At 44.5% G+C, this 21,247-nt stretch overlaps 1 protein-coding gene across 2 annotated transcripts in view; it reads left to right on the top strand.

Annotated features, from left to right (window-relative positions):
- The window catches only part of GGA3 (golgi associated, gamma adaptin ear containing, ARF binding protein 3), a 93,090-nt gene extending 73,331 nt beyond the window's left edge, over window positions 1-19,759 (top strand). For both annotated transcript variants that reach the window (XM_073608145.1, XM_073608144.1), the window contains exons 15-17: window positions 4,265-4,434; window positions 4,517-4,627; window positions 17,693-19,759. In XM_073608145.1, coding sequence (XP_073464246.1) covers window positions 4,265-4,434; window positions 4,517-4,627; window positions 17,693-17,803 — 392 coding nt within the window. In that variant the 3' untranslated portion in view covers window positions 17,804-19,759. The remainder of the gene's footprint in view (window positions 1-4,264; window positions 4,435-4,516; window positions 4,628-17,692) is intronic.
- The last annotated feature ends 1,488 nt before the right edge of the window (window positions 19,760-21,247 follow it).

The following is a 21,247-nucleotide window of genomic DNA, read 5'->3' as shown; positions in this document are numbered from 1 at the left end:
TCCGCATGGAATCAATTCGAACAGTAGTTCCCACCCTGCTGGGAGGAGAATTTCTGGCATCAATAGACATCAGAGATGCATATCTGCATGTGCCCATTTTTCCTGCTCATCAGAAGTTTCTGCGCTTCGAGGTAGGAGGGCGCCATTTCCAGTTTGTGGCTCTGCCTTTCGGGATAGCCACTGCACCTCGAGTGTTCACAAAGATCTTGGCTCCTCCTCTGGCCAGATTAAGGGCTCAGGGTATAGCTGTCATAGCATACCTGGACGACCTGCTCTTGATAGACCGGTCGGTAGCCTCTTTGAATGGAAACTTGAGGACCACGGTCAGGTATCTAGAACACCTGGGTTGGATCCTCAACTTAGAAAAGTCTTTCCTAAAACCAGTAAGAAGACTGGAGTATTTAGGTCTGATTATAGATACAAGCCAGGAGAAAATATTTCTACCCCAGGCAAAGATCACTGCTTTGAGAGAGCTGATTCTGACAGTAAGGACCAAGAAGGGTCCCTCAGTCCGCCTTTGTATGAGGCTACTAGGGAAGATGGTGTCTTCATTCGAAGCAGTTCCCTATGCTCAGTTTCACTCAAGAATGCTGCAACACAGTATTCTGTCGACCTGGAACAAGAAGGTTCAGGCATTAGACTTTCCGATGCACCTCTCGCATGCGGTGCGTCAGAGCCTCAATTGGTGGCTCATACCGAAAACCTGCAGAAGGGGAAATCCTTTCTACCGGTTACCTGGACGGTGGTAACAACAGATGCCAGTCTTTCAGGTTGGGGAGCAGTTCTGGAACAGGCTGCGGTCCAAGGGGTATGGTCCAAGACAGAGAGGACCTTACCCATCAACATTCTGGAGATCCGGGCGATACATCTAGCTCTAAAAGCCTGGACTATCAGGCTACAGGGTTGTCCGGTCAGGATCCAGTCCGACAATGCCACAGCAGTGGCTTATGTCAATCATCAGGGAGGCACCCGGAGCCGAGCTGCTCAAAAAGAGGTGAACCAGATCTTAGTCTGGGCAGAGATGCATGTGCCATGCATATCGGCAGTTTTCATCCCGGGAATAGAGAATTGGCAGGCGGACTATCTAAGTCGCCAGCAGTTACTTCCAGGGGAATGGTCTCTGCATCCCGACGTCTTTTGGGCCATATGCCAAAGATGGGGGGTTCCAGATGTAGATCTCTTTGCATCCCGATTCAACAAAAAGATAGACAGATTTGTGGCAAGGACAAAAGATCCTCTTGCATGCGGGATGGATGCGTTGGTGATTCCGTGGCATCGGTTCTCACTGATTTACGCATTCCCGCCTATTCTGCTACTAACACGACTCCTTCGCAGGATCAGGCAGGAAAGGAAGTCGGTACTTCTGGTGGCCCCCCGCTTGGCCCAGAAGGACTTGGTATGCAGAAATAGTAAGGATGACGGTGGGTTCCCCGTGGACCCTACCGGTACGCCCAGACCTGTTATCTCAAGGTCCAGTGTTCCATCCTGCCTTACAAACGCTAAATTTGACGGTTTGGCTATTGAGACCCACGTTCTGAAGAGTCGTGGGCTCTCAGGTCCTGTCATATCTACCTTGATTAATGCAAGGAAGCCAGCTTCCAGGATGATTTATCATAGAGTCTGGAAGGCTTATATAACCTGGTGTGAATCCAGAGGTTGGCATCCCAGGAAATATGTCATAGGTAGAATCCTTGATTTTCTACAGATGGGATTAGAGATGAAGCTGGCCTTGAGTACCATCAAGGGCCAGGTCTCTGCTTTATCAGTATTATTTCAGCGGCCACTTGCTTCGCATTCTTTGGTCCGAAACTTTATGCAGGGGGTGATGCGTCTTAATCCTCCGGTTAAGGCGCCCCTAAACCCCTGGGACTTGAATTTGGTCCTGGCTGTGTTACAGAAACAGCCTTTTGAACCAATAAGTCAGATTCCTTTGGTCTTGTTGACAAGGAAATTAATTTTTCTGGTGGCCATCTCTTCTGCTAGAAGAGTATCAGAATTAGCAGCTCTTTCCTGTAAGGAGCCTTATTTGATTATACACAAGGATAGAGTGATACTACGCCCTCATCCTAGTTTTTTACCGAAGGTGGTTTCTGATTTTCATTTAAACCAAGACATTGTTCTACCTTCCTTTTTTTTCCAGATCCCTGTTCTCCGGAAGAGAGATCTCTACATTCGTTGGATGTAGTAAGAGCAGTTAAGGCCTATCTAGGGGCAACTACTCAGATCCGCAAGACGGACGTTTTGTTTGTGCTGCCAGAGGGTCCCAATAGAGGACAGGCAGTGTCAAAAGCTACCATTTCTAAATGGATTCGACAGTTGATCATTCAAGCTTTGAAACAGAAGATTCCTCCGTTTCAGATCAGGGCACATTCCACAAGGGCTATTGGTGCTTCTTGGGCAGTGCATCACCGGGCCTCTATGGCTCAAATCTGCAAGGCCGCAACCTGGTCTTCAGTTCATACATTCACCAGATTCTATCAGGTGGATGTGAGAAGGCATGAGGATATCGCCTTTGGGCGTAGTGTGCTGCAGGCAGCGGTACAGGGTCCTCAGGTCTGATTGCACCCTACTTGGTCGTGGTTCCCCCCCCTCAGGTAGCATTGCTCTGGGACATCCCATCAGTAATTACTGTGGCTCTGTGTCCCGTGATGTTCGAGAAAGAAAATAGGATTTTTTAAAACAGCTTACCTGTAAAATCCTTTTCTTTCGAAGGACATCACGGGACACAGAGGTCCCGCCCCTCTTCTAATACACTATATTGCTTGGCTACAAAACTGAGGTATCCCTGCAAGGGGGAGGGATTATATAGGGGGTTGAACTTCCTGATAGGGTGTGCCAGTGTCCAATCACCAGTGATACCTATATAACCCATCAGTAATTACTGTGGCTCTGTGTCCCGTGATGTCCTTCGAAAGAAAAGGATTTTACAGGTAAGCTGTTTTAAAAAATCCTATTATTTCACCCTAAAAGATATGTGGATTGCCAAACCACTGGTGTCATATACATCATGACCTGCCCTTGTGGAGCATTTTATATTGGCAAGACCATTTGTGAGTTTTGGAGGAGAATATATGATCATACCCGTGCTGCGGAAATTGGGATTCAATACTCAGTGGTTGTAAGTGTGGCCCACCTAGTAAGATACAGTGGGGGGAATTATTATTTGATCCCCTGCAGATTTTGTACGTTTGCCCACTTACAAAGAAATGAAGGGTCTATAATTTTTTTCATAGGTGTATATTAAATGATAGACAGAATATCAACCAAAAATCCAAAAAAAAACATGATACAAATGTTATAAATTGAGTTGCAGTTCAGTGAGTAAAAAAAGTATTTGATCCCCAAGCAAAACATGACTTAGTACCTGGTGGAGAAACCCTTGTTGGCAAAGACAGAGGTAAGACGTTTCTTGTAGTTGGTTAACAGGTTTGCACACATCTCAGGAGGGATTTTGGTCCACTCTTCTCTACAGATCTTCTCTAAATCCTTAAGGTTTCTTGGCTGTCTCTAGGCAACTCGAAGTTTCAGCTCCCTCCATACATTTTCTATAGGATTAAAGTCTGGAGACTGACTAGGCCTCTTCATGACCTTAATGTGCTTCTTCTTGAGCCAGTCCTTTGTTGCCTTGGCGGTATGTTTTGGGTCATTGTCATGCCTGAAGACCCATCCACGACCCATCTTCAGTGTTCTGGCTGAGTGAAGAAGGTTCTCATCCAAGATTTTACAATACATGACTCCATCCATTGGTCCCTCAATGCGGAAAAGTCGGTCTATACCTTTAACAGAGCAACAGCCTCAAAGCATAATGTTTCCACCTTCATGCTTGAATTTAGGTATGGTGTTCTTAGAGTCATAGTCAGCATTTTTCTTCCTCTCTGCTTGCCAAGGGTTTCCCCACCAAGTACTAAGTCACGTTTTGCTTGGAGATCAAATAATTATTTTACTCAATGAACTGCAACTTAATTTATAGTATTTGTTGTATGTGTTTTTCTTCTGGATTTTTGGTTGATATTCTGTCGCTATTATTTAAAATACACCTATGATAAAAATTATAGACCATTCATTTCTTTGTAAGTGGGCAAACCTACAAAATCTGCAGGGGATCAAATAATAATTTTCCCTACTGTAGAACTGCTACTGTGCAAAAAATTACAAAAAAGAGAATGTCTAGTTTATAGTCATTGAGCCGCAGTCATTGGCCTTTCTTTCTGCGGCTTCCATACTGAGCGCAAACACTGTAAATGATACATTTTTGGACTTTCAGGTTCCCTCCTGCCAGTGACTGCTTATGATAAGAACGGTTTCCGCATTCTGCTGCATTTTGCCAAGGACTGCCCACCTGACCGTCCAGATGTTTTGGTTGTAGTGATCTCTATGCTGAACACAGCTCCTCTGCCAATACAAAATATTCTTTTCCAGGCAGCAGTTCCCAAGGTATTTATGGATCTCATGACTTTGCGTGCTGTTTTTGCTGTGACAGCTATCCATTTAAAATGTCAATTTCTTGGTGTTATAGACAATGAAGGTGAAGTTACAGCCTCCTTCTGGGACAGAGATGGCAGCATTCAACCCTATCCTACCCCCTGCATCAGTCACACAAGTCATGTTGCTGGCAAACCCACTTAAGGTAATGTATAGACATTGGGATGATCTCCCAGATGTGCTATATTTAAGTAGTTCTGCAAATGTTGCCTTTTCTTAATGGTATAGTACAGGACAAATGATCATTACTCTTTTAACATGTTTATGTGCAGCTACCTTCAGGTGATTGGACACTGGCAAAAAAAAAAAAAAAGCTGCTGAGACTTCCCCTGTACCTCTTCTCTCTATTCAGAAAGGTTACCTCTTTCCTATGGAGGTCTTTTCTTTAAAGTTTTACCAAACCCTCGTTTTTTTTATTTGTTTTTTTAGCATTTAAAATAACAAACATGTTATACTTACCTGCTCTGTGCAATGGTTTTGCACAGAGCAGCCTGGATCCTCCTCTTCTCATTCCCACGCCAGCGCTCCTGGCCCCTCCCTCCTGCCGGGTGGCCCCACAGCAAGCAGGCGCGCTCATGAGCTGTGGCTCCGTGTTTCCATTTACACATGGAGCCGTGGTTAGGCCCTTTCCCCTCCGTCTCCTGATTGCCTCACTGGCTGTGATTGACAGCAGTGGGAGCCAATGGCTCCCGCTGCTGCCAAAAGCCAATCAGGAGTGCGAGTCAAGAGCCAAGGTTCTCATGGACATCGCTGGATCAAGAGGGGGCTCAGGTAAGTAGTTAGGGGGGCTGTTGCACAAAGAAGGTTTTTGACCTTCATGCATAGAATGTGTGATGGTCAAAAACCTTATGTCTTTACAACCACTTTAAGATGATTCTCCTATCAATATTCCTGGCTACACCATAGCCAGTGTCGTCTTCTGCAGTTTCCGGATCAGTTTACTCCTCAGCTAAGTCTTGGGGGGGGAACCATACCTAGACTCTGCTTGGAAGAAGATGCAGCGCCAGTCTGTAATGTTGCTTTGGGCACTGGATCCTTGAGCTGTAGAACCAGGGATCAAAGATTGATTCTTATTCCTTGTATTTAATCCAGAGTGTGTATAGACAGTGGTAAGTGCAGGACTCCCTTTAAAGAGGAAGTAAACCCTGATGGGTTTACTTCCTCTTTGTTTCCCTGCAAAGGTAAAGCATAATGGGCTACTATGTTGTTTATTGTCCGAACTAGGGCTTTTGAGGAATTTTTGAATAGTGCTTGAGTTCAGGCTGTCTCTAGATTTATTGGAATCCGCCGTTCTTTGGGGGCGCCCTTTCATGTTCAGCCCCGCACCCCTTCAGCAGACTTAGTCTTAAAGGCCCTAGTTAGTCCCACCACCAGTTCACTGGCTAAATCTAGGCTCGGCTTCTGCCCGTGCGGAGACTCTGACACCAGGAGGATACCCCACCTACGCCCCTCACTTAAGGGAGGGCCCGCTGTAGCACCTTATGTATTTGTATGAGTTAACTTTAACTGGTACAGCCCGACTTTTGTCACAGTTCTGTCCTGGGGGGGGGAGCCAAAAATGTCAGCCAGCCGCGGTCTCAACTTGGACCCAGCTTGAGACTGCCTTAAAGGGGCGTACGCTCAAGTTAGGTCCTTAAGGGGGTGCTTATATATTAACGTCGCTCGGATAGACCGAGCACCTTTTGCTGTTTCAAATAGGTAGCGATTCCCCCTGTTTAAATGTCCACTCTAGACACAGCAGTAATGTAGGCTGGCTCCTCTTTCTGTGCCCAGCTCAGAGTTATTTTGCAGAGTAAACATGCCTTTCCTTCCGCCACTGTGATTACCATAGCAGTTGCCCTAGCAAGTACCAGTTCAAGAGGCACTAATATCAGCCAGGCTGATCCTACCTGACTCCAGGCGTGCTCCAGGGGGACTCCTTCAGGAACTGTGTCCACGTGTCGATGGAGGGGAGGGGAGGCGGGGGGGTCAGTCCACACTCGGCTCGACTCTCCTCTCCAGCCGATTTAGTCAGGCAGCCCTGTTCGCACTGCTGTAGTCCCACCACCTGTCTCAGCGCAGGAGGTGCAGAAGAGGGAGCGGAGTCCGGAGAGTTCTATGGCGACCGCCTCACGGGGGGGGCGACCGAAAGTGCCAAAGGCCAATGCGGGAGCTCCTCCTTCCAACTGCTGAGTCAGAGATCCAGGTGCGGCTCCGGTCCCCGGTGTTCGTCGGGCGGCTCTCTCACCCGCTCGAGTCAGCAGGGCGGCAAGCCCTGCCTGCGGAGGGGGGGAGGGAGGAGGGAGAAGCGTTTAGGCAGCCACGGTCTCTCACTCCCGGCTGTTGGGATACGGACGTGCAGCACACGCCGTCGCACACACCGCTCTCATCCCTCTGACACCGAGACCCTCCCCCAGCTCCCGGCACGTTACGTCATGCCTCCTCCCACCGGGGGCTGATAATGGGCTACTATGCATCGCACAGGAGCCTGCGATGTCACCGCTGTCCCCTCTGCTACGGAGTGTCCATCTTCTTTGCTGTTATTGGCTGGAGCCGCAATGACGTCACTCCCGCGCATGCGCATGGGAGCCGCCACTAACGGCATATCGCTGTTAGCAGTCGGCATGTTCAGTGCGCCTGTCTTTTTGCAAATATCTCCTAAACCGTGTAGGTTTAGGAGATATTTCTTGGACCTACAGGTAAGCCTTAATCTAGGCTTACCTGTAGGTCAAAGTGGTCTGTAAGGGTTTACAACCACTTGCCGACCGGGCCATAGCCGAAAGACGGCTACAGCGTGGTCGGCTTTTTCTGGGTGCGCGTCCGTGGGACGTCATTCCAGAATGTTGCTCCCGCGTGCCCCCTGGGGCGCGCACCTGGTAACATCCGTGACTGGACCCGGCGCATCATGGATCATGGTAAATAGCCGCTGATCGCAGCCATTTACCACGGAGCGATCACTTGTAAACAAACCGGCGTCGTGTCATGACGCCGGTTCCTCCCTCCCCTCTCTATACCGATGGTCACAGTGCGAGGGGAGAGGGGGAGAGATTGCAGCAGCGCTGTGGGCTGGATGTTTAGTGCAATACTCTGCAACACTGTGCAACATTGTGCAATACTCTGGAATACTCTGCCAATACTCTGCAACACTGCAATACTCTGCAACACTGCAATACTCTGCAAAACTCTGCCAATACTCGCCAATACTCTGCCAATACTCGCCAATACTCTGCTAATACTCGCCAATACTCTACCAATACTCGCCAATACTTGCCACTACTCTGCAATAAATTTTAACAGAAACAAAGAATTTTTTTTTCTTTTTTTTTTATCGAATTTTCAGACTTTTTTGATTGATAGCACAAAAGAAAAACCCCAACTGTGATTAAATAGCACAAAAAGAAAGCTCTATTTGTGTGAAAAAAAGGACAAAAATTTCATATGGGTACAGTGTTGCATGACTGAGTAATTGTCATTCAAAGTGTGAGAGCACCGAAAGCTGAAAATTGGTCTGGCTAGGAAGGGGGTTTAAGTGCCCAATGGTCAAGTGGTTAAATCTGCTTCAGGGCACTTGTGGCACTTGTGCTCTTCGGTCACCTAGAGTGCATGCTGCAATACTTTAAACACTGTGTCACAACCATGGATGGGAGCCACTGGACATTTTAAATCTGGCACCATTTTTTTTCCTCAATCTGCTGCATTTGGTACTACTATGTCTGCGCGGCCTCATTCTCAGCCGCTTCACTAAGCATATGTGCATAATTTTCCTTCTCTGACTGCACTTTCTCCCAGCTGGCACCAGCAATCTAAGGCTTCCTTCATAGCCCTGAGATCCCTGGTTGCCTGCCTGGGTGCAGCAGCCTATAAAGCCTGGCAAAGAAAAACCTTCCCTCTCCACAGCATCAGAGGTCCTCTGGACACATGGCAGATCACAAGTTCAGGGATGGCCTTTCAAGCTTACACTGATCACATTGCTCTGGGGGGGAAGGGGTGGATGATGGACCCGCTGTTCCAATAGCTGCCGCCCCTGTATGATTCTCTGCCTTTCTCTGGACACTCCGCTAGTGTTTTAGCTGCTTGTTCTTCCTTCAACTTATCTAGGGAGGTACAGTGGGCAAAAAAGTATTTAGTCAGCCACCAATTGTGCAAGTTCTCCCACTTAAAAAGATGAGAGAGGCCTGTAATTGTCATCATAGGTATACCTCAACTATAAGAGACAAAATGTGGAAACAAATCCAGACAATCACATTGTCTGATTTTTTTAAAGAATTTATTTGCAAATTATGGTGGAAAATAAGTATTTGGTCACCTACAAACAAGCAAGATTTCTGGCTCTCACAGACCTGTATCTTCTTCTTTGAGAGGCTCCTCTGTCCTCCACTCATTACCTGTATTAATGGCACCTGTTTGAACTTTTTATCAGTATAAAAGACACCTGTTCACAATCTCAAACAGTCACACTCCAAACTCCACTATGGTGAAGACCAAAGAGCTGTCGAAGGACACCAGAAACAAAATTGTAGACCTACAAAATTGTGAATCTGCAATAGGCAAGCAGCTTGGTGTGAAGAAATCAACAGTGGGAGCAATAATTAGAAATTGGAAGACATACAAGACCACTGATAATCTCCCCCGATATGGGGCTCAACGCCAGATCTCACCCTGTGTGGTAAAATGATCACAAGAACAGTGAGCAAAAATCCCAGAACCACACGGGGGGACCTAGTGAATGACCTGCAGAGAGCTGGGACCAACGTAACAAAGGCTACCATCAGTAACACACTACGCCGCCAGGGACTCAGATCCTGCAGTGCCAGACGTGTCCCCCTGCTTAAGCCAGTACATGCCTGGGCCCCTCTGAGGTTTGCTAGAGAGCATTTGGATGATCCAGAAGAGGATTGGGAGAATGTCATATGGTCAGATGAAACCAAAGTAGAACTGTTTGGTAGAAACACAACTCGTCGTGTTTGGAGGAGAGAGAATGCTGAGTTGCAACCAAAGAACACCATACCTACTGTGAAGCATGGGGTGGCAACATCCTGCTTTGGGGCTGTTTCTCTGCAAAGGGAACAGGACGACTGATCCGTGTACACGAAAGAATGAATGGCCATGTATCGTGAGATTTTGAGTGCAAACCTCCTCCCATCAGCAAGGGCATTGAAGCTGAAACGTGGCTGGATCTTTCAGCGTGACAATGATCCCAAACACACCGCCCGGGCAACGAAGAAGTGGCTTCGTAAGAAGCATTTCAAGGTTCTGGAGTGGCCTAGCCAGTTTCCAGATCTCAACCCCATAGAAAACCTTTGGAGGGAGTTGAAAGTCTGTGTTGCCCAGCGACAGCCCCAAAACATCACTGCTCTAGAGGAGATCTGCACGGAGGAATGGGCCAACATACCAGCAACCGTGTATGACAACCTTGTGAAGACTTACAGAAAACGTTTGACCTCTGTCATTGCCAACAAAGGATATATAACAAAGTATTGAGATGAACTTTTGATATTGACCAAATACTTATTTTCCACCAGAATTTGCAAATAAATTCTCTCCAAATCAGACAATGTGATTGTCTGGATTTGTTTCCATATTTTGTCTCTCATAGTTGAGGAATACCTATGATGACAATTACAGGCCTCTCTCATCTTTTTAAGTGGGAGAACTTGCACAATTGGCTGACTAAATACTTTTTTGCCCCACTGTATATTTTGTCACAATGTCTAATTTTAAGGATCAAATTTTAATTCTTTTTAGAGGTCATAGAAAACAGGGGTCCCATGCAAGCCCCTTCAGTCTCCCTTTGTGGGTCAATCTCTGACTTTTCCTTGGCTATGTACACACTACAGGAGGAATAGACAAGAAAGATCCCCACTTCTGAGAAATTTGAGAAGAATGAGTAGCTTTCAGCTGAAATTTCATCCACGCTCAGGGATACTTTTGCTACCCCTTTTGATACTGTACACTTTTTTTTAGCATTAGAGTAGTCTGAGTCTGTTCACGCCTGGACTCACAAGCCATTTGCTCCTTTTTGGATTTCCTCCCTCCTTGGATAAGTATAACAAGGAGATAACAAGGAGTTATGCCGCATACACACGGCCGGACTTCCCGACAGAAAAAGTCTGATGGGAGCTTTCGGTCAGACTTTCCGACCATGTGTATGCCCCATCGGACTTTTTCTGTCGGCATTTCTGATGGACTCAGATATTGAACATGTTCTAAATCTTTCCGTCAGAATTGCCAACGGAGTTTAGTCCGTTGGCAAGTCCGGCCGTGTGTACGCGGCGTTAGAGAACTCTTCTCCGCAGAAAAGGGCCTGTGCTTCACAGGTAGACCTTATACTTCTGAAGCTAAAAAAAAAGTTATTCCTTTCATCCCTCTAAGGCCTCCAGCTCCAAGGCGAAGTCTGGAGTTAACTTTTGTCAGAATATGTGGTCCTCCAAACCAGCAAAATCTGGCTTCAACCCTTTTTCCCACTGAAGGGACAGCCCCTATTTGTCAAGAGTAGAGGGACATCTGTCGCCCTTCTGTTCCCAGGAAAGCTTAGATGTCTAGAGACGGAGTGTTTCTTTCCAAGCGCTACAAACTGGAGTTTTGGACTCTGCCTCCTTTCTGTTTCATGCTTTCCAGCTTTCCTCTCTCTCTGCAAAGACAGTTTTTAGCAGTTCCTTTCACAGAGGGTTATTGTCCCAGTCCTGAGCAAGTAATATTTTCAAGGTTTCTACTTAAAGGGACACTAAAGGTTCCCTTTTTTCTTTTAAAATAACAAACATGTTATACTTACCTCCTCTGTGCAGTAGAGCTGCACAATTAATCATTAAAAAATCGTAATCCCCTCTGACAATCTCTATTGCAGAGTTTGCCAATTCTTTAATATAACAAGTGGAGAGACTTATCTGCTCACTCAGCTTTCAAAAGAAAACACCCAGGCAGTCTGCCAAGTTTTTAAAATGAAACATTGTAACTAACTTACTTCTTTGATCAAAGGGAAACTTCTGGGTGTAAAGAAAAAAATCCAGGCAGTCTGCCAAGTTTTTAAACAATGTGTAAATGCAGGAAGTTTAACTACTTAAAGTCTAAATCTTTTTCTGACACTTGTTTCTTAAGGTAAAATCAATATTTTTTGCTAAAAAATTACTTGGAACCCCCAAACATTATATATATTTTAGCAGAGGCCCTAGGGAATAAAATGTCAATTGCTGCAATATTTTATGTCACACTGTATTTGCCCAGCAGTCTTTCAAATGCAATTTTTGGGAAAAAATACACTTCAATGAATAAAAAAAAAAGAAACAGTAAATTTAGCCCAATTTTTTTTTTGTTTTGATGTGAAAGATGATTTTGCGCTGCGAGAATTGAGAGAATCGTGATCTATCTTCTAAGCAAAAAAATTGTGATTCTCATTTTAGCCAGAATCGTGCAGCTCTACTGTGCAGTTGGTTTTGCACAGAGTGGTCCCGATCCTCCTCTTCTGGTGTCCCCTCTACAGCGCTCCTGGCTTATCCCCGTATCGAGTGACCCGTCGGAGAAGCTCTCTCCTTTGGGGCAACAGTGTCCTGCTGATGCGTCCCTAGACACAGACAGCAGTACTCGGCACTGCCCCCTCGGCGCCCCCATCATTGGATTCGATTGACAGCAGCAGGAGCCAATGGCTGTGCTGCTATCAATCTATCCAATCAAGAGCCAAAACATCGGCCAGAGAGGTTGTGCGCGTCTCCGGTGTGGGAACAAACGGGCTCAGGTGAGTAAAACAGGGGGGCTGGTGTACTACATAGGATACATTGAGGTGATAAACCGGGAGGGGTTCACAACCCCTTTAAATCTGTTCTGCATGGATTTAGCCAGGTCTCTTATTGTCCCCCTCCCTCCGTGGATTGTATTGTTTCAGTAGACATCTAGGATGCTTACCTGTACATTCCAATCTTTCCTCATCATCACTATCTGCATTTTGCAGTTGTCAGTCAGCATTACCAATTTGTCAGTCTTTTCTTTAGAATATCTAAGTTCCCCTAGATTTTCACCAAGGTGCTTCTCCTGGTCTAAGCTCTGTTAAATTCCAAGGGTATACATATTGTGTGTTACCAAGGCTATCTCATGATAAAGCATCATTACTTCATCACCCTGTTAGCCAGCGTCCAGCGGATAGTGCAGATTTTGCAAAGCTACGATTGGATCCTCAAACTTTGGAAGCTGTCATCGATGCCTAGTCATTGATTGGAATACCTGGGCCTGACATTGAATATCGGACAAACTTCTGTCCCTCTGCTCTCGTGCCCAAGCTCTTCTGACCCAAGGTCGACCCTTGATGCGGTGCTACATGAGGATCATGAGCCTGATGGTAGCTTCCCTCCTGTTGCAACTCAACATTCTGGCAGCGTAGGACAAACAGGCTTGGTCTGTGTTGTCTGACCTACAAGGCCATACTAACCAGAAGGGGGTTTCCAACTCAAAGCAGAAATCAGTCAAACCCTTTCCCCCAAAGTTGTCACCATATATGCAAATCTGTTAGGCTGGGGAGGAGTTCTCGTTGCCCCTTTGGTGCATGGGAGTTGGTTGTCAGAGGAAATCTAGCTTCCCATCAATATCCTGAAACTCAGGGCGATCCCTTGATAGCTGAGCCCCTTAGTTGCAATGTCATTCAACGTGACTTCAGTCGGATAATGTAATAGCCGTAGGCTACATCAACCATCAAGGAGGCCCCAGAAGTCATGCTGCTCAAAAGGACGCAAACCTGATCCTGTCTTGAGCAAAAACGTTAAATTCTGGCCCTGTGCATTATCCATTTGCCAGATGTGGAAAATTGCCATATGAACTTTTTTAGTTGTCAGCGCCTGAATCCAGGTGAATGGGCTCTTCATCTTGAGTTATTTTAAACCTTTTGCTGCAGGTAAGGAATGCTGCACATAGATCTTCTGGCATCCAGATTCAACATTAAACTGGACAGGTGTGTCGCTAGGTCCAGGGACCCTCAAGCCTTCGGATGCTCTGGTGACACCGTAGGTCAGATCCACCCAAACTGTACCCACCAATGGAGGGCATTCCAGGGATTCTCCTCACACTGATCTGAAACATGAGATTGTGGTACTCAGACATACTCTGACTCCTGGCATACTCTCCGTGCACCCTTCAGATCATCTGGACCTTCTGTCTGTAGGGCACGTCCACCATCTTGTTTCTAAGTTGCTGGTTTTATTTACATGGCTGTTGAAGCCCAGGTCTAAGGGACAGGGACTTAACAGATGCGGTGCCCCCTACCATCTTCAAAGTTCTATCCTAGGAAGTACTGCATGGGATGCATCCTGTCCTTTCTGTCGTCTGGTCTAGATCAGCATCTGGCTTTGAGTACCATCAAGGAACAAATCTGTTTCCCAGACCGTTTCCTTATCATTCCTTAGTTAAGGCATTTGTGTGGGGTGTCTTACACATCTCTCTCCCTATGCATACTCTGGTACTTTAACTTGGTTTATTCAGAGCTACAGAGGCCACCCTTCAAACCTACTTGGGATATTCCCTTATTTGACTTAATTTGCAAGTTAGAATATGTGTAACTGGATTTGAATCAAAAAAGTTACACATTACTGCTCCTGGGCATTGAGTCGTTTTTTTTCATCAAACAGTGAAAGTAGAACTAAAAGTAAAACTTTTTTTGTCCTTTTGGATAGAGTAAGGGAGGGTCCATTTTTTCTGTGTCCAATTTGGGGAGGTTTCCTTAGCTTCCTATCCGACAGCCAAAACAGGAGGTGAGAGAAAATTGCTCCATATAAGGAAACACTAGATCTAGTGTCCCCAGTAGAAGATTTCCCCTCTATTCCTGTTCTGGTGAAAAACCAAAAATCATGATTTTGTTTTAACTTTTACTCTTGGTAATAATGATACATAGTACATATAGAGCTGGTGAATCACCCTAATGGGAGCACAGACGGAATTAAAAACCTGACGTTCTTATCCCTCTCCACTCTATCCAAAACAAAATAAAATCTGCTTTTAGTTATACCTTAATTGTGGTAATTCTGCTATTTTGAGTCCTCCCGGGTTTATACTGTACCAAGCCTGTGAAGAAGGGGGAATACCTTTATACTCTTAAAACGCTTTGGCTACTTTGTATAGCTTTGCTGAACAAACCCCAACATTAAAAGATTTAACTCATTGGTCTGGTGCTTTTTTATGACTCTGTAGTCACAAGAGAGCAGCCAACACAATAATCAGACTAATTGTATTGTGAAATATAAAATAAAAGTGTAGCGCTGATGATGTATATATAATACACAAAGACCTAACCAGAATGGAAATCTGGAGGTAGATTGTGCTACACTCTAAGTAACACTCTAAGTTTAGGGTGTATAAAAAATTTAAACCAATTAGATCTGTAAAAAAAAGTGTGAATCTTCAGACACGCGACTATATACGCAATCTAAAATCGCATATAGTCACCTAAACTTGTAAATAGTATAAAATTCAAAACTGGAATGAAATAGGATTGAAATTGTATATTGCAGAGAAAGCGGTACCAAAATTGAGTATGTATATCAAAGAACAACTATTATAGTAGTATTGTGAAATCGCATATACTCAAATGAACCTATACGTGAGTCAGGGAATATAATCTAATGTGTCATAAGAAAATGTAAACACTGTGAAAGTGCATGTAATTAAAGTAAAAGTATGAGCGATTAAATGTCACATAAAATCGCATAAACCCAAAGTGTAACAAAAAGTGTGAAAAGTATATTCAAACACTGAGTCAACAGATCTATATATTTTTCAGTATAAAAAAGGGGAGGGGGGGGGCTACTCTATGGCATACAAAAGGTTCAAATATAATGTCACAACAGTGGAAATGTATTCCCAATTGTTATATGCAATATAAAATATTTTGAAAAATGCCTGAAATCCCAGGTAAACTATCGAGAGGTGGAATCGCACAATCAAGGTACAGCACACACAAATAATAATAAGAGCAGATAAGAGTCCGTATTGGTGTGACAGAAAAAAAGTTCATACAGATAAATGCAGGATAGTTAATGTACTATCTAGATTTCTGTATTGCATTTCGGTGCACTCTATGATTAAAACGACACCCTGTATTGTGCTGTCACCTTCTAATGCCGCGTACACACGGTCGGACTTTTCGACCGGACTGGTCTGACGGACCAAAGCCGGCGGACAATCCAATCGTGTGTGGGCTTCACCGGACCTTCAGCGGACTTTTCCAGTCGCAAATCTGACGGACTTTAGATTTGGAACTTGCTTCAAATCTTTAAGTCGTAACTCCGCCGGACCCAGAAATCCGCTCGTCTGTATGCTAGTCCGACGGACAAAAAACGACGCTAGGGCAGCTATTGGCTACTGGCTATCAACTTCCTTATTTTAGTCCGGTGTACGTAATCACGTACGAATCCGTCGGACTTTGGTGTGATCGTGTGTAGGCAAGTCCGTTTGTTAGAAAGTCCATCAAAAGTCAGTCGAAAGTATGCTGGAAAGTCTGTCGGACCAGTCCGGTCGAAAAGTCCGACCGTGTGTACGCGGCATAAGAGTAAGGAAGGGGATGGGGTACTCTTACCTGAACTGGTGGACTCACAAGCCAATGGCGGTGAGTCAAACAAGCCTGTACCGGAATACGGTGAGTGTGGATCAGGTCCGGAAGGATGAGATGTTTTAAATTTATCCTTGATTGATCAGTGGGTGACACAGACCTTAACTCACCACAGAAGTACACCAGACCTGGATGGAATTCAGAAACTGGAATGCTCGGTTCTCTCATTCACCCGTCGATTAAAGTTGTTACATGCACCAATCCTCATCTCCAATCCTCTCAATAATGATGGTAATTTTCAAGATATGGAAAGAAGAGAATGCCTCCACATAGTGTAAATCCAAATAAGGATAAAAAATGTATTCAAAAATAAATTTCCAACACCCAAACAAAAAAGGTGTTATGATAAAACAGGTTCAATTGAACAGGTAAAATGCACAGTAAAAAATGGCTCAGCAAGCATTTGATATGTTTGCTGAGCCACATGTGCCTCATAATATGAAATAAAGTGGATCAATTATAATATGCATAAAGAAGGGATAAGGCAAAAACATAAGTCTATGTGCAAAGTCCAATCCAATCAAGACTTGTATATAAGAGAAACCAACGCCAGTGTCCACAAACTGTATCACTGTAAATTGAAACTGTGTCAGGAAAACAAACACCTCTACTTGTGAATGCCTGGGGAAGTATCTGTCCTCCTGCTATACCACCCCCACTTTGCACAAAGACTTCCGTTTCTGGCACAGACCATTGGGTCTTATTACTCATTGATGCACATTATAATTATACACTTTATTTCATATTTTGAGGCATATTCGGTATTTTTTGCTGAGTATACAGTATATTGACATAGATTTTGTTCTCTGTGCATTTTTCTTCTCTTTTTTCCCCCATAGGAAATTTTAATTGCCTGTAAATTCCTTATTTTGGTACAGTACAGTAGAAGACAGTACAGGAAACAGGCCCCTCCCCTCCCCTCTGTGTCCTGATTGAGCTTATTGATTGCTAAAAAAAAACCTGGAGTCTCACTGAGTGGACGGGTTATATGGGTTTGCTCTAGTGGCAGAATTTACAGGCAAGTCAAAATTTCTGTTTCATTTTTTCAGTATAGGTAAACTTTTATTTTCAAATGTTTTATTGGCTACCATAGTAAAAAAGACAAACGCTTTTTCAAGCTGCAGAAATAGATATTTGGTTGCTTAGGTTCTCAATGCTCATCAACAGTGCATCGTTTGTGGATTTCCTTTCAGGAAGCATAATATCAACTGACAGAACTGAACTAAGTTTCTTGAGTTTCATTCCTTTTTGTGAGGAAATCCATCAAATAAGATTGTCTGGTAAAGCCGGCCTTAGTTCGTTCACATCTTGGCAGGTTCAGCAGAGCCCAGCCGAGATTCAAACCATCAGTGGGCAAGCTGATTGACTTGGATACAACCAGCATGTTGGATTATTCATGCGATTATTGCCAGTGGCTATAGCTGCCAGCAATAATCACTGTGTATTCTCTCGGCGGAGACGGCTTCCCCCGCCCCCTCGCCGGGAGAACACAATAGCTCCGTGGGAGGGATTCCCCCATCAACACTGACTGTGGTTGCAGGAAAGAAAATCACATCATCTATTGCCTGCTTAAGACTTGCGAAATTAAGTGTAAACCAGCATTGTAATGCCCGCATACACAGACACTGATTATGTTTTCTTTCCCTGCAGGAAAAAGTGCGGCTCAGGTATAAGCTATCATTTACACTGGGAGAAGAATTCGGCACAGAGGTGGGAGAAGTGGACCAGTTTCCCAGCCCAGATCTCTGGGGAAAACTATGACCCTGATTTTTGTTGTCAGCTTCAGACTGTGATAGAGAAGTGATTTTGCTTCAATATGCAGGTTGTTTACACGTCTTCAACATCTAGGCAGTGAAAAACTGGATGTAGTGGGAGTGATTGAGACCCTCACAGCACTTTATTTGTACTCTTCCGAGTGGACTCATTGATTTCCCTTCTGTGTCCAGAGCTTCTAAAGCATTGATACTACTGTTGTGTAATAATATGCAAGCCTTTCTTTTGTCTAAACCATTGCGGCTAGAAAGCCAATGGATTGGTATAGGGCACAGAGGCTTTGACATACGTTTATACATTTTTGTAGGCAGTATTATTCTCGTTTTGTTTTGTTAATGTAGAATCCAATCTACAACTAATCTGTTATTCTCACTAGTGAAAAAAAGGGCAAATACGGTCACAAATGTTCTGCCTTTTGATAAGGTAAGTAGTAGGATGGCTGGAAGCTGATGGAACCAAAGCTTCCGTCCAGCACAGGAGGCTTCCACTGCCCAGCTCCCAGGTCGCAGTGCTATTTCTACAGGAGATTACATCTTGATAGTATCAGGCACAATGCAGTGCCTGCCCTCCTTTTTTACACCTCTTCCAAGCACCAGGCAGTGGCAGCCTCTCACACTGGATGGGTACCTCAGCCCTGACATTAAAACAACCACCCTGACAAATTATGTTTAAGAGTAAAACATATGTGACCCTCCATGAACACATTTATCAAATGAATACTTATACTGGATAATCCAATACTGAATACACCGGCACGGGCAGACTATACAGCCCCTCTGGAGCCAGTGATTTAAGAGCTACTGTGCATGGTGGGCCTTATAGACTAAATAACTTCTCATTTCCCTGCTAGGTGGCAGGGGGACAGGTTGCCCATGCATGTACACTCAGATCGCTGGGTCCAGTGAGGCTATGGATGCTGTGCAGCCAGCCGATGCAGGCTGCAGGAGTGTGAAGTGAAGAATACTCAGCTGGAGGTAAGCACCATTGTTGAGAGAGCTTTATTATTACTACAGGTAGCCTTTACTTTATCTCAGAAGCAAAAAGGCAGACCACCTACACTAACACATATGTAAAAAATCAAATTGGATAATTATGCTGGTTATCCTAGAGGTCTTGGCAGTGTGAATTTACTCTCAAGCGACCAAAGATTTGTTTTTGTTTTTTTTTTTCATTTTAGTTTGACATGTTCCTTTTCTGTAAAAGCCAATAATGTTTGCCTTCAATATCTGTTAAGATAAGTATGAAAGGTTCTGTAAGTGTATGCATTTGTTTATATGAGATTGGGTTTAGAACAAAAAAAACATAACTGTTGGAGATATTTTGTGCAGTCTAGTAATATACAAGTTTCGGAAATAGAGATTATGGTCATGAAAGAAAGTATAAATGTTTAATACTTTACAGATACCTCTATTAATTAAAAGATCAGTGTTCTGTACATCAGCTTGTCTTTGCCCTAATAGAGGCCAAAATAAGGATGACAAAAGTTTGTCATATTATCATCTTGTTTAAAGATATAGATATAGGTCAGTGAACTATAGGGACCAAATCACAGCATATCCTTTCTTCTGTGACTATTTGTAATTGCTCTGAAAGACAGGATTGTCTTATAAGCACAGTGGGATAATTTATGGAAACTGGAGAAAAGTTGAGCTATTACCCCAGGCAACTAATTAGGCTTCTCATTTTAGAGCAAAGCAGATTGGTTGCTATAGGCAGCAGCCCTGCTTTTTTTGTCATTATTAAGCCCTTCAGCATTCTTTTCAGTAAAACTGTACTGTATTATTAGCCTGAAAATCAGACAGACATGAGATCCTGTTTAACAATACAGAAGACTTCTGTAATATGTGTTCAGTGCAAATATATGGTAACAGGCTACAAATCCGCCGTGTGAGTGTTGTGTAGAAGCCGAAGTTTGCATGTTTAATAAAGTTTTTGTCTTGTTTGCTTTTTTCGTAAGATTATTGACCTCCATTTTTACCTTAAAGGAGAAATGGGGAACAAAAAAACAGTCATACATACATTCATCACTCCATTCTCGGGCTGCACTGAGAAGACCACAGTGACTGTCAGTCACCGGTTCTCTGCCCTGCCTCTCTAGTGCTCACTGGAATGCTGGGCTGCGGAGGGGGAGGGAGTGGCTGGCTTGGGCTCTCAGTGACATGCTGAGAGGTTGAGCTGCCAGTCAGGGATATGCGTGAATTCCTACATTATTGTCAGGATACATCCAGAGACTGGGGCAGCCCACTGTCAGCTGATTTTGGGTCACAGGAGAGCACAAATAAGTGCACTCCTGTGACCCACAAGAGAAGAATGACCAAACAAGTTTTGCCCATGTGACTAACTGTCTGGCACCCAGCCTGGGTACTTCCGCCAAGATACAGCTTCCTTCACTCTGGAACCAGGTATTATGGCTGAGAATTGCACCCAAGAACTAGACGACACTAGCTTAAGTGCAAACTGGAACTCATTATTGAAAGCTCACCCAAAATTTATACAACACAATCAGATAAGAGCTTGATCACATTATCCTAAACAATGCAAACTTTACACAGTAATATCAACAGTACAGCTAATGAACAGTTAACATAAACACATAAACATCCCACAATGGTTCGGTAATGAGGTAAAGTACACACAATACTAATCTCCAAGAGGATTAGCGGTCAGACAGAAACAATAGTTGACTCATTTAACAATGGGAATGCACATCTAGGAGGCACACAATGGGGAATTATACAATGAGAAAAAGACACCTTTATAAACAGATTTACACAAAGCAGCAGGAGACACCAGCACCATGTTGTTTGAACTGATTATAATCTGCTGTGAGTCTCTCAGTGTAGGAGGGGGTTTGAAGCTGTCAAGACTGGGTTTGGCTGCTGATTCTATACCCCAACAAAACACAGGGTCACTAAATCTGTATCTAGGTTCCCAGAGTCTGTGTGTTTTGGGGAGACAAGGACCCAAATCCGAAGCAAAACCACTTCTAAGGTCCCCCAGGCACACACCTCCCAAAGAATAGAGCCCCCTCCAGAGCCAGGGCCTATAGTCAGTAGGCAAGAGGCTACCCTGCATTCCTCTCCAAAAGCCCCTATTTTAGTTAGGTCTGTCAAATTTCACCCCCATCAGAAGTAGACTAACAAGGTCCCAGACCTCCACTTGATCTGGACCTGCGTTAGTCGGGCAGAGTGAACCCACATAGTTGGCCCACATGATTTGTATTCTTGGCTGAAGAGAATGGTTGTCGGTAAGTGTGGGACAGCTTGTGGATCGCCTGCCAGCACTTCAGGGGGCTCAGTCTGCTGCTGAGGAGAGAGGCTGACTGCCCAGACTTCCTGGAGCAATGGAGGCACTGTAGGTGCTATGTAGGACCTCTGTTTTGTTGCCAGCTATTCAGCTGGGAGTAGAGGCTTCACTACAGTAGCCTGTTGC

The sequence above is a fragment of the Aquarana catesbeiana genome, linkage group LG12, assembly GCF_042186555.1.
Source record: "Aquarana catesbeiana isolate 2022-GZ linkage group LG12, ASM4218655v1, whole genome shotgun sequence".
Classification (NCBI taxonomy): domain Eukaryota; kingdom Metazoa; phylum Chordata; class Amphibia; order Anura; family Ranidae; genus Aquarana; species Aquarana catesbeiana.
Note: the sequence above shows the minus strand (reverse complement) of the source record. Positions and strands in the feature narration are given on the sequence as shown.